The 13,947-nt window shown below is 50.4% G+C and overlaps 1 protein-coding gene across 1 annotated transcript; it reads left to right on the top strand.

The window, feature by feature from the left end:
* The first annotated feature begins 2,072 nt into the window (after window positions 1-2,072).
* On the top strand, window positions 2,073-13,449 carry APOD (apolipoprotein D). The gene is made up of 5 exons (XM_050963959.1): window positions 2,073-2,230; window positions 3,818-3,971; window positions 4,612-4,733; window positions 9,196-9,281; window positions 12,922-13,449. The coding sequence occupies exons 2-5, from the start codon at window positions 3,849-3,851 to the stop codon at window positions 13,155-13,157; spliced, it is 567 nt and encodes a 188-aa protein (XP_050819916.1). The 5' UTR covers window positions 2,073-2,230; window positions 3,818-3,848; the 3' UTR covers window positions 13,158-13,449.
* The last annotated feature ends 498 nt before the right edge of the window (window positions 13,450-13,947 follow it).

Genomic DNA, 13,947 nt, shown 5'->3' with positions numbered 1-13,947 from the left:
AGTGGGTGTGGAGTGCAGGAGGGGGATCAGGGCAGGGGCTGGGGTGCAGGAGAGGTGCGGGGTATGGTGGGGGCTCAGGGCAGGGGGTTGGGGTGCAGAGTTCGGGAGGGCGATCAGGGCAGGGGATTGGGGTGCAGGAGGGGTGCGGGGTGTGACGGGGCTCAGGGAAGGGGGTTGGTGTGCAGGAGTGGGTGTGGAGTGCGGGAGGGGGATCAGGGCAGGGGCTGGGGTGCAGGAGAGGTGCGGGGTATGGTGGGGGCTCAGGGAAGGGGGTTGGTGTGCAGAATTCAGGAGGGGGATCAGGGCAGGGGATTGGGGTGCAGGAGGGGTGCGGGGTGTGACAGGGCTCAGGGAAGGGGCTTAGGGTGCAGACTACAGGTGGCGTTTCGGGTGCTGGCTCTAGCCCGGTGCCACTTTCCTGGAGCGACTCCGGGGTGGCAGCGGTGCGCAGCGGGGCTAAGACAAGGTCCCTGCCTGCCCTGGCCTCACGCCACCCCCAGAAGCAGCCGGCACCATGTCCCTGCGGCCTCTGGGGAGGGGGGAGGGAGAGGGCTCCACGCGCTGCCCTTGCCTGTGGGTACCTACCCTGAAGCTCCCATTGGCTGCGGTTCCCCATTTCTGGCCAATGGGAGCTGCAGGGGGCGGTGCCTGCAGGTGAGGGCAGCACTTGGAGCCCTCTGTCCCCCGGCCCCAGGGATGGTCTGACCCAGTATGGCCATTCTTATGTGAGATGGGATTCTGGGCTTGGGTGGTAATCCCATGGGCCCGATACAAAGCCCTGATGGGCCGGATCTTGCCTGCAGGCTGTAGTTTGCCCACCCCTGGTCTAGGACATGAGACAATAGATGGAGACAGACGAGGTGCACAAGGAAACGGTGATACAATTATTGGTCAGCATGACGGGCAATGGTCTCAGCACATCAGCAGCCAGTTATTCCAGCATAAATCCAGAGCAGCTGCACTGGCCTTCTCTGGCGTAACTGAGATCACAAGCTAGCCCCTGATCTCCAGTCCGCAGCTAGGCTGAGAGCAGCTCCACCAGGGAGAGCGACGTTTAAACTGACCCTTTTAAAACTGGCTGTTTCAATAGCGCCGTGCAGGGAGGCGGCCTGGCTCCCAGCCGCCCCAGAGAGGGACGAGCCCCTACGGATGTCAAAGTGGGTGAAGCCACTGGAGCCTGCGCCCGCCCCCCCCAGAGGTCAAAGTACAGGACAGGAAGTATAAAAGCCCAGCCCCAGGGCTCAGAAGCTGCCTGGCCGCCAGAGAGGCTGGATGCTGGCGCCCTAGCTCCCGCTGGGGAGACTCCTGCCGCCTGTGACTGCCCCGAGGACTGGCCATACCTGTGGAGACCGGACGCCAACCAGACGCCGGAGAAGCTAGTAGGCCTACCGGTACGAAGGGGCCCAGAGGAGCTGCCCAGCTTACCACTCGTGGAGCACCCCGAGGAGCCCATGGTGCTTGATGCCGACCAGACGCAGGCACTGCTAGAGGGGGAGGTCGGAAGTAGCCCGGGGGCAGCCGACTCTAGTCTAGCTGCAGCACACCCAGAGCTGTTGTCAGTGTGTTGCGGCCAGGATCCCCACTGACACACCAGCAGGTCGCCTGCCGCTGTCAGGGCCCCGGGCTGGGATGCAGTGGAGTGGGCAGGCCTGCGTCCCCCCTGCCACTCCATGCACAGGTGGCCGTCTCCCCCTCGTCCCGACGCTCAGGACCAGGAACCTGAACTTGATATGGAACTCTGTGCTCAGCCCTTGCCCGAGGGCCTGAGCCCTGAACTGCTTGTTTCCTGCCCCATCAGGCTAATGCCTGACTCACCGGCCTTGTGTAGTGAGGCAGCCTGGCTCCCAGCCGCCCCAGAGAGGGGCGACCCCAACAGCACACGCCTACACGCTGACAGCCCCTTGCCATGCAGTCGAGCTGAGCTGCAAAGTATCGAGCTGCAGCTGCAAGTGCTCTGCACAGAAACACATAGTCCCTTGTTTCCCTTCAGGGAGCCGCTGAAAGACAGAAAGTCTCTGCAGTTTTGCATCTGGTGCAGATTTAAGCCATCTGAGCTGCATTCCAAAAACCAAGCGCGTCAGGGATCAGGGTGTGGCCTGTGCTAGCATTAAATAACGATGATCTCAGCACACTTATAAAATAAAAGAGGGCAACTGACTAGATAGCTGTTCCTGATAGCCCGGGCCTCTATCAACACGGCTGAGCACTTTGCTTCTCCTTCTCAGCAAAGGTACGTTGCCAAATTCATTGACTGAAGGTGCATGTCAGTATAAAATGGAAGCTGCTTTCTTGTGCCCTGGGGTTCTCGCGTTCCCTGTAGATAGGGGAGCTGACACTGTATTTCAAATATAAGGGACTGTTTTCTTAGCACTCGTGCCCCACCCCCTCCCAATATTTTTATTGTTAATCCTTAGCAGGACTCACCTGCATTTGCCAGGGATATTTCTTGCTGCTTTTTGCAGCATTCAGCAACTCCCAGTCTTGTCCAGAAGACATTATCAATGCTGGAACTAGGGGTGCTGGAGGTGCTGCTGCCCCCGGCTTGAAGTGGTTTCCATCCTTCCCAGGGTTTACAGTTTGGGTCAATGACTGTCAGCACCCCCACTATACGCATTGTTCCAGCTCTCCGGGAAGACATGAAAAAAGACGGGAAGTCCCTTGTAATACTGTCTGTGAGCAGGCTGCAGTGGGGTTTCTTCTCTACCGCCAGTCGGTATTTTATGCGAAATGTTGGTGAACTTCCCCTTGGATTGGGGCATTAGCCCAGCGTTTCTCGCATACACCACCAGGGGCTTTTCTTGTCGCCACAGCTTCCCGGGCTGTGATTGTGGTGGCAAAGTAGCAACCCCTTCCCTGGTGCTCCTGGATACGCTGCCTTGGTGTTGGTTGCTGAGGCCACCATCAGGGGTTGAGCCCAGCCCCCCTCTGGAGACACTTGGGGCACAACGGTGGAGGAGCAGGCAGCTATGGGTTCCCCACCTTCCCAGGGGCTGTGGGACTCAAGCTTTAGGGTTCAGCCCTGGGGTGGCGGGGCAGCAGGCTCTGTATCTGGCCGCAGGGCTTCAGGCTCCAGCCCTGGGATCCGGCTGCATGGCGGCACCAGGCTCCGGGTGCATGGCTTTGGGCTCTGTCCTGTGGCCACAGGGCTTTGGGCCCAGCCCCAGCTGCCTCCCCCATCCAGGGCTTAATTTGTCCCCAAACTTGCCAGGGCTGAGTAAGTCTGCTGTGAAAAGTGATACCTGTATGTTCGTTAATATCACTTTTCACAACAGACCTTCTAGCTAGTAATAAATACACTACAATTATTTGGACATGTACAAGTGCATATTTATTTGTTTTTCCTAAAGCTAATTAAGTATTTTAGGAAAAAGAGTGAGAGTGGCCACCCGCAAGAGTTGGTGGCCGCACTCTGTGGCCACCAAATTATTTGTCCTAAGAACCCCAGCACTGGCCTGAAAGCCCAGGCTGGGAGCTGCTGAATGCCCTCAGTGCCCCTGTATCTCACTGCTGCTCAGGGCTGTGCTGTGCCTACACACTGATTCCAGGTTGCTGTTGCTCTCCTCGCCATGTGCAAAGACAGGCGTGGCAGTTTGCTTCACCAGGAGGCCGTGGGTAGGGGCTCGGTCATGCCACAGGTAGGCGGTGGTCTATTGGCCATTTGAAGACAGCCTTCACAGGGAGTGTGGTGGTTTCCATCCTTCCATTCCTTTTCTTCTGACTGTGGTTCTAACCTCACCCTATCGCTAATGCGCTGTCACCTTGTGCACAGATTTGCTCCTCCAGGGGACCAGACGTTCTATGTTTTATTTCTTTTTAGGTCTAGTTCCCATTTGCATCCACGCGTGACTATGCCAGGGACTTTGGCACTGCTTTCAGTTCTGCTCAGTCTCCTCCACATCACTGAGGGGCAAACATTCAACTGGGGGCACTGTCCAGATCCACCAGTCCAGGAGAACTTTGATGTTACCAAGGTGTGGAGAAATCTAAAATCATGCTGGCTCAAAGCAAGTAAGGCAAAGAGGGTGTGTAAAGATCAGCCAGCCTGCCTGGGTGGCTGAGCAGCGGAGGAGATTTTGTGGGGCTGCCACTTGCTGCTCCATGTGTTATGCCTCCCCCCTGTGCCCACCCCCCAGAAGATGAGTCTAATAGTGATATCCTGCATTCTGTTACAGTGCTTTTCATCCATAGATCTCAAAGCACTTTGCAAAGGAGGTAAGTACAATATCCCCATTTTACAAATGGGGAAACTGAGGCACAAAGGTGCATTGACTTGCCTATGGTCCCACAGCAGGCTAGTGGTAGAGAACCCATGTGTCCTGACGCCGTCTAGCGATCTGTCCATTAGGCCACACTGGTACAGCCTCTCCTACCTGCTGAGCCTGGCTTTCTAGCTTAAATTGTAGGGACACATGCATTTAATTCTAAAGGTTGCCAGTTCTGTCCCTTCTGTGGACTAGTACCTTTCTTCACACACAAACGTAGAAAAGTTTCTTTGAACTGAGCAGAATAAGTAGAATGTTAATGAATGAACTAGACTGCTGATCACATCCATTGAATCCCTGTGAATCTGAGGACACTAACAAGGCTTGTTCTGGGTTTTCTTTTTTTCAGTATGTTGGGAAATGGTATGAAATTGAAAGGCTGCCTGCGAGCTTTGAGAAGGGAATCTGCATCCAGGCCAATTACTCACTGAAGGAAAATGGGAAGATTAAAGTGATAAATCAAGAGCTCCGGTAGGTACATTTTTCCAGGCTTGTGTCATTGCTGCGGCAGGATCCCAGTGAGCCTTGAGTTTTCTTGCAGCTGAGCAGTGAGAATCTCTTTAATTATACTAACTGCTGCTATTGTCTTTCTCCATATCTGCCACCACAGCCTCATCTCATGTCCAGAGGGCACCCTGCAAGGCAGAGGGGACACTCACCTCAGGGTTTCAGTAACTCAGCTGGCAGGACAAGTTAGAGATCTGTTGTCAGAGTTAATGCATGGCCCATCGTGCTTTATCCTTCTCCTTGCGCTTTAGCTTGGGTGTCTGGTTTCTGTGCTGTATGCTTTGAGCACTATCATGTCTTGTCGCACTGCAAGCCTGACTAACTAATAAGAAATACATCAATGCATGCAGTGACTTGTAAAATATAATATGCTGAGTATCACTCACTTCCTGTCCTGCAGTCCTCGTCGACTTAAACCTAATGTGACCTTTCTAGTCACAGGGTGATGTTCATCCCTGTGCAGAGGCAGGACAAGGCCCTTGTACCACTTGGTGCTTAACAGGCGCCTGGGCCTTCTGCTGGCCCCTTGCTCACAGGTGAATGTCACCGAAATATCAGTTAAGGGGCTACAAACGCAATTCAAGTATATTGGTCATTTTTAGTGAAGCAAGTATTTGTAAGTCTGTTTTTGCAGTATTCACTTAGCTCTGGAAGTAATTGCTGTGTAATGTGTACCAGAAATAGCTACCCACGTAAATCAATGAGCATTGTAAATAGATTGATTGTTTGCTGTATTTTACTTGTGATTTGCAAGCCCACAGAGCTCTTCTGAATTTTTGCAGAGACTGGTCTGGGTGTTTTTTCTATAGTGCTGTCAGATAGTCTCAGCTTTCACAGGACGCTGTTGTGAGTGAATGAATGAAAGGTTCTTTGCATCCCCTGGCATGACGTGGTGGCTTTGTTCCATTGCCTGATCACAAAATTGCAGTCCATTCTTTGTGCTTGGCAGATGAGCAGTTCCCATTTTCCTCTGTATCTGCTTCGCACTGTCTCCTCTCCTCCTTTGCCAAAGAAGGGCCTGCAAACAGCAGAGTAATTCATTGAGTCCATATTAAACTGCAAGAGACGGGGATGCTGTGATGTGACTGACGGTTGGATATTAGGAAAAAGTTTTTCACTCAGAGAGTGGTGAAGCACTGGAATGGGTTACCTAGGGAGGTGGTGGAATCTCCTTCCTTAGAGGTTTTTAAGGTCAGGCTTGATGAAGCCCTGGCTGGGATGATTTAGTTGGGAATTGGTCCTGCTTTGAGCAGGGGGTTGGACTAGATACCTCCTGAGGTCCCTTCCAACCCTGATATTCTATGATTGATTCTATGACGGTCTGTGTAATGAGTTCACTCTGTTCAGGATCCTGAGAGCTCCAAAATAACTCAAGCTGTTCAAGGTAAAGAGCACCAGCCCTCCTGAATGCAGTGGTAGATGGAGGAGGCTGCCATGAGAAGGAACCAGGGAAGTTTCTTGCCATCTGCACAGACCCATACGTTCTCAGCATTCTCACACACTTCAGCCCCTTCCAATCCTCTGCTCTTGCTGGGGCAAGGCAGCAACCATAACAGATACTTGTCATTTTCTACCATTTTGTATGTTCAAAGCACTGTACTGACACTAACAAACTGATCCTCATGATGGCCCCAGGAAGCAGGTGGGCAAGTATTATAACTTTCTCCTTTTTACAGATAGGGGAAACTGAGGCAAAGAGGTACCATGACTTGCCCGAGGCCACAGTGGGTCAGTGACAGAACAGAGAATAGAGCTCAGGATCTCTTGTCTCTTAATCCCATGCTCATTTCTTCAGACGACGTGACCTCTCCCTTCCCAGCCCCCAGAAGTGGGCAGTTCTTGTTTTAGGGGCTTTTGCTGTTGAGTGAGGATGTTGGGATGATAGTTCAGAGTCTGTAATTAAACAAATCTTACTTTATCAAACTGGGACATGTAATTAGCAAGGGGAATAATATGCTTTAATCTAAGTAGGACACGGGCAATTAGACAGGCGTGAACATGTTATACTATTTCTGGAAGCTGGGCAAGTTCTATGGGTATTTGGAGGAGGAATGTCAGGATCTCCTACCCTTAAACAGCAGAGGCCTGATCCCTACTGCCTGGCATTGTGTGTGTGGCGGTTACATCAGCCTAGCTCTGTCAGTGTCTACTCACTACAATGTTGCTTCCGCCACTGTAAGTCGCCCACTGTAGCAACCTAATAATTCCACCGCAAGAGGCGTAGCGCTTCAGTCGATATAGTTGGCTCAACGCAGTGTCAGTGCTTCCATCAGTCTGTTCCGGCTGCCAGCCCCTGCCGCCCGGGGCTGACAGTTAAATCAGTGCAAGCACTCCTGGTGAGGAAGTGTGCCGCCAACTTGCCCTGATTCTCCTTTCACTTACGCTGATCTTATGCCCTGCCTCTCCATTCAGTGGTGTTACTCCATATTCACAGCAGTGTGAGTGAGAGGAGAGCTGGCACCCTTGTGCTGTGCCTCTTTCACCCATGCAACATGAGCGTGAAGTGGTGTCAAATCTGAATGCTCCAGACACGTAGCTTTTTACACCCTTTTTGCACAGGTATACGCCTCTACTCAAAGCACAGGGAAGTAGAGCATTGGGGGGAGGGATAGCTCTGTGGTTTGACTATTGGCCTACTAAACCCCAGGTTGTAAGTTCAATCCTTGAGAGGGCCATTTAGGGATCTGGGCTAAAATCTGTCTGGGGATTGGTCCTGCTTTGAGCAGGGGATTGGGCTAGATGAGGTCCCTTCCAACCTGGTATTCTATGAATCAGGTCCCTGAGGGCTATTTTATTGTGAGTTAGCTTTGTAAGGAAACCAGGACAGGGAAAGCTGAAGGATCGTGGAAAGAACAATGACAATTTCTGAATTTTAAGCAGAACTGGGCCTGTTCAGGCATTGGGATCTCAATTCCAGAGGGAAAGGAGAAGTGAATAGGAAATGATGTCTCTCAAACATTCACTGCACAATGTGAGAACATGTGGGCTGTGCACTAGGACGGGGTGCCAAACAACTAACACATTTCCTTCCCCAGAGGACATCTCCTGCCTATTATTATTATTATTATTTGCATTGTGATGGATCAAGGTCCGTTGTGCAAACCACTGTACAAATGTAGAAAAAAGGGCAGTCTCTTCCCTGGGTTTTTTCTCTCTTCGTCTCCTACATGACAATTTGAGTATTTTTTATTTCTTTTCTTTATATTAATATATTGTATGCACACCATACCATGGGTGTATATTTGCAAAACACATCCTGACATTTTGCTGACACAAACTGTTCATCCAGCAACGTACAAAGCAGGAAAATACACCCAAGAGGCCGTTGGTTGTACTGGGCTAAGTGCCCCCCTGCTCTGACCCAGTATGGCAGTCCCGATGTTCCTATATTGCCATCTAGATTGCTCTGCATGGCATAGCAGCTAGAGTGGGCTGTTACTGGAAGTTGAAACATGTCATCTCAAAGTTGATTCTGTGCCTATTGGGAAGCTGCTGTTCACTGACACGCATTACGTGGGGTTTTACTTTGGATTATTTTAGCCAACTATATGTAGATTACCACCTCAGGAGAAAGAACAGGAGTACTTGTGGCACCTTAAAGACTGACAAATTTATTTCAGCTTAAGCTTTCGTGAGCTACAACTCACTTCTTCGGATGCATAGAATGGAACACACAGACAGGAGATGTTTATACGTACAGAGAACATGAAAAGGTGGAAGTACGCATATCAACAGGAAGAGACTGTCCGGTTTGGCCAATGTACAGTCTCTACACAAAAGAATAAATGTACACAAATCTGACATCAGGAATCATAACATTCAAAAACCAGTGGGAGAACACTTCAACCTCTCTAACCACTCAGTGACAGACTTGAAGGTGGCAATTTTGCACCAAAAAAACTTCAAAAACAGACTCCAACGAGAGACTGCTGAACTCGAATTAATATGCAAATTAGATACAAGTAACTCAGGCCTAAGCAGAGACTGGGAATGGTTGGGTCATTACACTAATTGAATCTATTTCCCTATGTTAAGTTCTCCGCACACCTTCTATGGGTCATCTTAATTATCACTTCAAAAGTTTTTTTCTCCTGCTGATGACAGCTCATCTCAATTGATTAGACTCTTCCTGTTGGTATGCATACTTCCACCTTTTCATGTTCTCTGTATGTATAAATATCTCCTGTCTGTGTGTTCCATTCTATGCATCCGAAGAAGTGAGCTGTAGCTCACGAAAGCTCATGCTGAAATAAATTGGTTAGTCTCTAAGGTGCCACAGGTACTCCTGTTCTTTTTGCAGATACAGACTAACACTGCTGCTACTCTGAAACCTGTCACCTCAGGAGAGTGAATTACTGGAAATAACTGTTTAAATATGATTGCAAACCTGTGTCATTAATTTCCAAACCTCTTGTTCTCCCCTGAGCTCTGATGGCACAATTAATCAAATCGAGGGGGAGGCTGTCCAGGCTGACGGTGTGCTGGCCAAGCTGAGAGTCAGCTTTTACTGGGGTAAGTGTGTTTGTTTAAAGGCTCATCATGGAAGAAGTTTAAAGACATTCCCTGCACTGGGCCAAATCCTGCTCCTAAGGTCTTGCTATTGACTTCAGTAGCACCATGAATTCTGCCCAGAACTGGGTCCTGATTCTGCTTGCGCACTGGTATAGATCAGTGGAGTCCCCTAGGTGTAAAACTAATTTAAGTGAGAGGAGAGCCAGGCCCCATGGAAGGCCCCGAGATGAAAAACGGTTCAGGATAAATGTTTCTGTGGTCACTAGGAAGTTGGACAATTGTTTTATTTTAATGTAATTACGTGGCTTTTTTCTTGTCTTTCACTTGTTATCATGCCATCAAGGCCCCTACCATTGCCGTTACATGCCCGTTTCTCCGTGTGCACAATACTGTTTCAGAAAATATTCCCTTTGTCCACCCTTACTCTCCTTCCTGCTGCCTTGTTAGCGGTTGGATGGCTGCTCTGATGTCTCCTGTGTGCATGGAGAGGGGAGGGAGACTATTCTTATTCACAAAAAGTAATCCGGGAAAGGCCTAGTTCTGTGCTGCTGTGCACGACGTCACTTGCCCACTGTGGGAATGAGACATGCTACTATTCTCCTTGGTACAAGGCAGTGGAGAAGCAGGCCTGGAGCCTGTAACCTGTATTCTCACAAGTACGTCCCGCTGGACCAAGTTCCACTCCATCAGACTCATGTCAATCTGACCTAACTCAAACTCCATTTAAGTCAACAATCTAAATGTAGACGAGTCTAATGGAGAGCAGAATTAGGCATGTCAGCCAGATCCTCAATGAATAAATGGTGTTACTGTAACCTACAGAGAGGGGGCTCTGGCTGGCGTGGTCACTGTTCCCGGCAGCTGGGCCTGGGCGGAAGGTGGCCTGCCACTGCCTCCTCAGCCAGGCTTCCTCAGGCAGCTGCTGCGCTGCATGGTGCAGCGACCCAGAATGGCTGGTGGTGAGAAGTGTCTGGTCCCGCCTTGTCTGCTCCCCGTCTGGGCCCGACTGCCAGGGACAAAGGCAGAGAGTGCTAGGGGACAGGCACAGTGGGAGGACAGAGCCCCTCTCCCTCCCTCACTACAGGTGTTGTACCAATTATATTAGACCAGTAAAAACCAGCAGGATCTTATTAAAGGGGACAAGGCAAAGATGCCACATTTATTATGATAACAATTTATGACTAATAACTAGTATCTTAATTCTTATACACACATTATACCTATTACCTATACACACACACACATTCACATTATACCTAATACCTATACACACACACACACATTCACACACACACATCCACATTCATCAGGTGTTCTGCAGCTGCTGCATAGTTACCAGTCCTGAAGATAGCTTAAGTTCATGGCTTGATTTTGCAGCTTGGGTTCGTAGCTTGTGGCAGCTAACTGGCCAGGAAAGCTGGGCACAAGGCTGAGCTGGATCTCTGTTGGGCAGGCACCGATGTTCTTCCATGTTGGCAGCAGAGTGTTACCCATCTCACCCTTCTTTTTTATAGGCTTTTAGTTTGGATTCAAAGTCTATAGGTCTTGCTGTGTCACGCTGCCTCTGGGTTTAGATTGATCACCCATCAATTGCAGGCGTGACTTTCAGCCTTGAACCTGGCTTTGATCTTCCTTCTGTTGTTCTGTTGTCCTTTTCTTTTTAGGGCGGATGCTTCTTACTTTGTTTAGGGCTGTTGTCTAGGTCTTCAGCCGTTGGTATTTGAACTTTATCTCATCAGGACAGGCTGTGGCTGGAGGTTGATTCCATCATTCATACATACCTCATTCACACATCTGAACTAAACTAATAAGATTACAGCAGGGTTTGCAAAAATGAAGGTTGGAGGAAGCTTTTACAAAATGGAGTGAGTGTTTTAAAATGGGGTTTGAATTACAATATGGAACAGAAGTTACAGTATAGGCAAGTGTAGTGAATGGTGAACAGAAGTTACATTAATAAAGTGAACAATTGAAAACAATTTCATTTATCAGTTCTACACAGGCCAACCTGGAGGGGCACTTGACCCTGCCTTTCCCCTCCACACCCCACGTTGCCTCTGGAAACAGCCGCTGTAATTACAGCAATAAGTGTCTTTGAATGAACATCATGAAATAAGAACAGGAAAAGGGAATTACACTACATGGCTTTATACCAGCTGTGGGTCTGACCCAGTGACTCTAAGGGTGCAGGGTCAGGCACCAGGTGTGAGCTGTGGTGAGGTCGTGTCTGGGCCTACCAATGTGACCAGTACCCCTGAGGTCTGTTCTCAGGCACAGACACACACATCTCCCGTGTGCACCAAACTCCCTTTCATCCCAACATGTGTGTGGGTTTTGTTTTTTAACTGTGGATTAGCTGTATTACACATCCAGTATAACTGCTACTATGGGCTTGTCTACATCAGAAAGTTGCAGCGCTGGTGAGGGAGTTACAGCGCTGCAACTTAGGAGGTGTACACATCTGCAGGGCACCACCAGCGCTGCAACTCCCTGTTTGCAGCGCTGGCCGTACTCCCGTTTTGTCTCGGGTGTAGAGGATCCAGCGCTGGTGATCCAGCGCTGGTAATCAAGTATAGACACTTACCAGCGCTTTTCTTGACCTCCGTGGAATAAGCAGGTATCCCAGCATACCTGAGGAAGCCTCTGGTAATCAAGCTGGTCTCCTTCCCCGGCTTGCTCTCGCGTTCCCCGAACCCCGAGCAAGCAGGTCTCCTTCCCTGCGGTTTGCAGGGTGGTTCCGGGAACGCGAGAGCAAACCGGGGAAGGAGACCAGCTTCGCCGCGGTTTGCTCTCGCGTTCCGCGAACCACCCTGCAAACCGCAGGGAAGGAGACCTGCTTGCTCGGCGGTTCGGGGAACGCGAGAGCAAACCGGGGAAGGAGACCAGCTTCGCCGCGGTTTGCTCTCGCGTTCCCCGAACAAGCAGGTCTCCTTCCCTGCGGTTTGCACGGTGGTTCGCGGAACGCGAGAGCAAACCGCGGCGAAGCTGGTCTCCTTTCCCGGTTTGCTCTCGCGTTCCCCGAACCCGAGCAAGCAGGTCTCCTTCCCTGCGGTTTGCAGGGTGGTTCGCGGAACGCGAGAGCAAACCGCGGCGAAGCTGGTCTCCTTTCCCGGTTTGCTCTCGCGTTCCCCGAACCCGAGCAAGCAGGTCTCCTTCCCTGCGGTTTGCAGGGTGGTTCGCGGAACACGAGAGCAAACCGCGGCGAAGCTGGTCTCCTTTCCCGGTTTGCTCTCGCGTTCCCCGAAACCCCTTGAAGCCGCCCAACAGCGCTGCAGTGTGGCCGCATCTAACACCACTTGCAGCGCTGGTTGCTGTAAGTGTGGCCACTCTGCAGCGCTGGCCCTATACAGCTGTACTAATACAGCTGTAACAACCAGCGCTGCAAAATTTTAGATGTAGACATGGCCTGAGTCTTTAGTTCAAAATTCTATTGGCTTTCTTGAATCTATCAGGTGTAACATAAAAGCCCTTCATAATAATGTCCTGCCCTTTCATAGGTCACATAGCAAGTCAGTAGCAAAACTGGGAAAGAACCCAGGAGTCTGACTTCCCGTCCCGGCTCAAACTGCTTAATATACACCAAGGACAATCAAATGTTGGTTAATCATATTTTCTAATGATGCCCCTGCTGTTTTTCTAGCCATGCCCTCTAGCCCTTACTGGGTACTCTCCACTGACTATGAAAACTACTCCCTGGTGTATTCCTGCACTACTTTTATCTGGCTCTTCCACATTGAATATGCCTGGATTCTGTCAAGAACTCCACAGCTGCAGCCAGAAACTCTGGAACGTCTGAAGAGCCTTCTCCGCTCCTACAAGATTGACACTGGGAAAATTAGGCCAACTGATCAAATGAATTGTCCTCCTGAGATGTAGATCCCACTGTTTCGGAGAAGAAGTCCAGGCTAGTTATGAACTCTGTTGCTTTATTAGAGTTGATTAAAACCTCTTAATTTAGAATAACAATGTATTTTGCTAATGCTAGCTTGTAAACACTGACTGTAACGTCTATGTGTGATAGCAGCAAAGTAGTATTGGTACTCTGTCTGTGTAATCTCTCTCATGAACTTTGAGAAGCCTGAGTAAATTATACCAAAACTCTGTTCTTTCAGAGTAAAATAGGCTTTGGGTGAAAGTAAACAACTGGATAAAGAGGAGAAATCTTTGAGTGCCGATTCTGAAGTTCTGTGGCCAATACAAGTTCTCAGGAATGGATGCAGGAGGATGTAGGCCTGGGGTGGGCAAACCTTTTGACCCAAGGGCCACATCTGGGTATGGAAATTGTATGGCGGGCCATGAATTCTCACAAAATTGGGGTTGGGGTATGGAAGGGGGTGAGGGCTCTGGCTGAGGGTATGGGCTCCAGGTTGGGGGCAGAAATGAGGAGATCAGGGTGCAGGAGAGGGCTCCGGGCTGGGGCGGGAGGGTAGAGTGTGGGATGGTGGGGTGAGGGCTCTGGGATGGGGCTGAGGATGAGGGTGCTCTGGATTGAGTTCGGAGGGGGATCAGGGCTGGGGCAGAGGGTTGGGGTAAGTGGGGGGGGGGGTGGCTCAGGGGTGCAGGCTCCGGGTATGGCTTACCTCAAGTTGCTCCTGGAAGCAGCGGCATGTCGCTCCTATGTGGAGGCGCAGCCAGGCAGCTCTGCTGCGCGCTGACCCATCCGCAG

Source organism: Gopherus flavomarginatus, chromosome 8, assembly GCF_025201925.1.
Source record: "Gopherus flavomarginatus isolate rGopFla2 chromosome 8, rGopFla2.mat.asm, whole genome shotgun sequence".
Taxonomy (NCBI): Eukaryota; Metazoa; Chordata; order Testudines; family Testudinidae; genus Gopherus; species Gopherus flavomarginatus.
The sequence above is the reverse complement of the archived record's forward strand: the minus strand, read 5'-3'. Positions and strand labels throughout refer to the sequence as shown.

Coding starts and splice junctions, on each gene's coding strand:
- APOD (XM_050963959.1), top strand. CDS start 3,849: ATGCCAGGGACTTTGGCACTGCTTTCAGTTCTGCTCAGTCTCCTCCAC. Junction 3,972..4,611: donor AGAACTTTGATGTTACCAAG/GTGTGGAGAAAT, acceptor TCTTTTTTTCAG/TATGTTGGGAAATGGTATGA. Junction 9,282..12,921: donor GAGAGTCAGCTTTTACTGGG/GTAAGTGTGTTT, acceptor CTGTTTTTCTAG/CCATGCCCTCTAGCCCTTAC.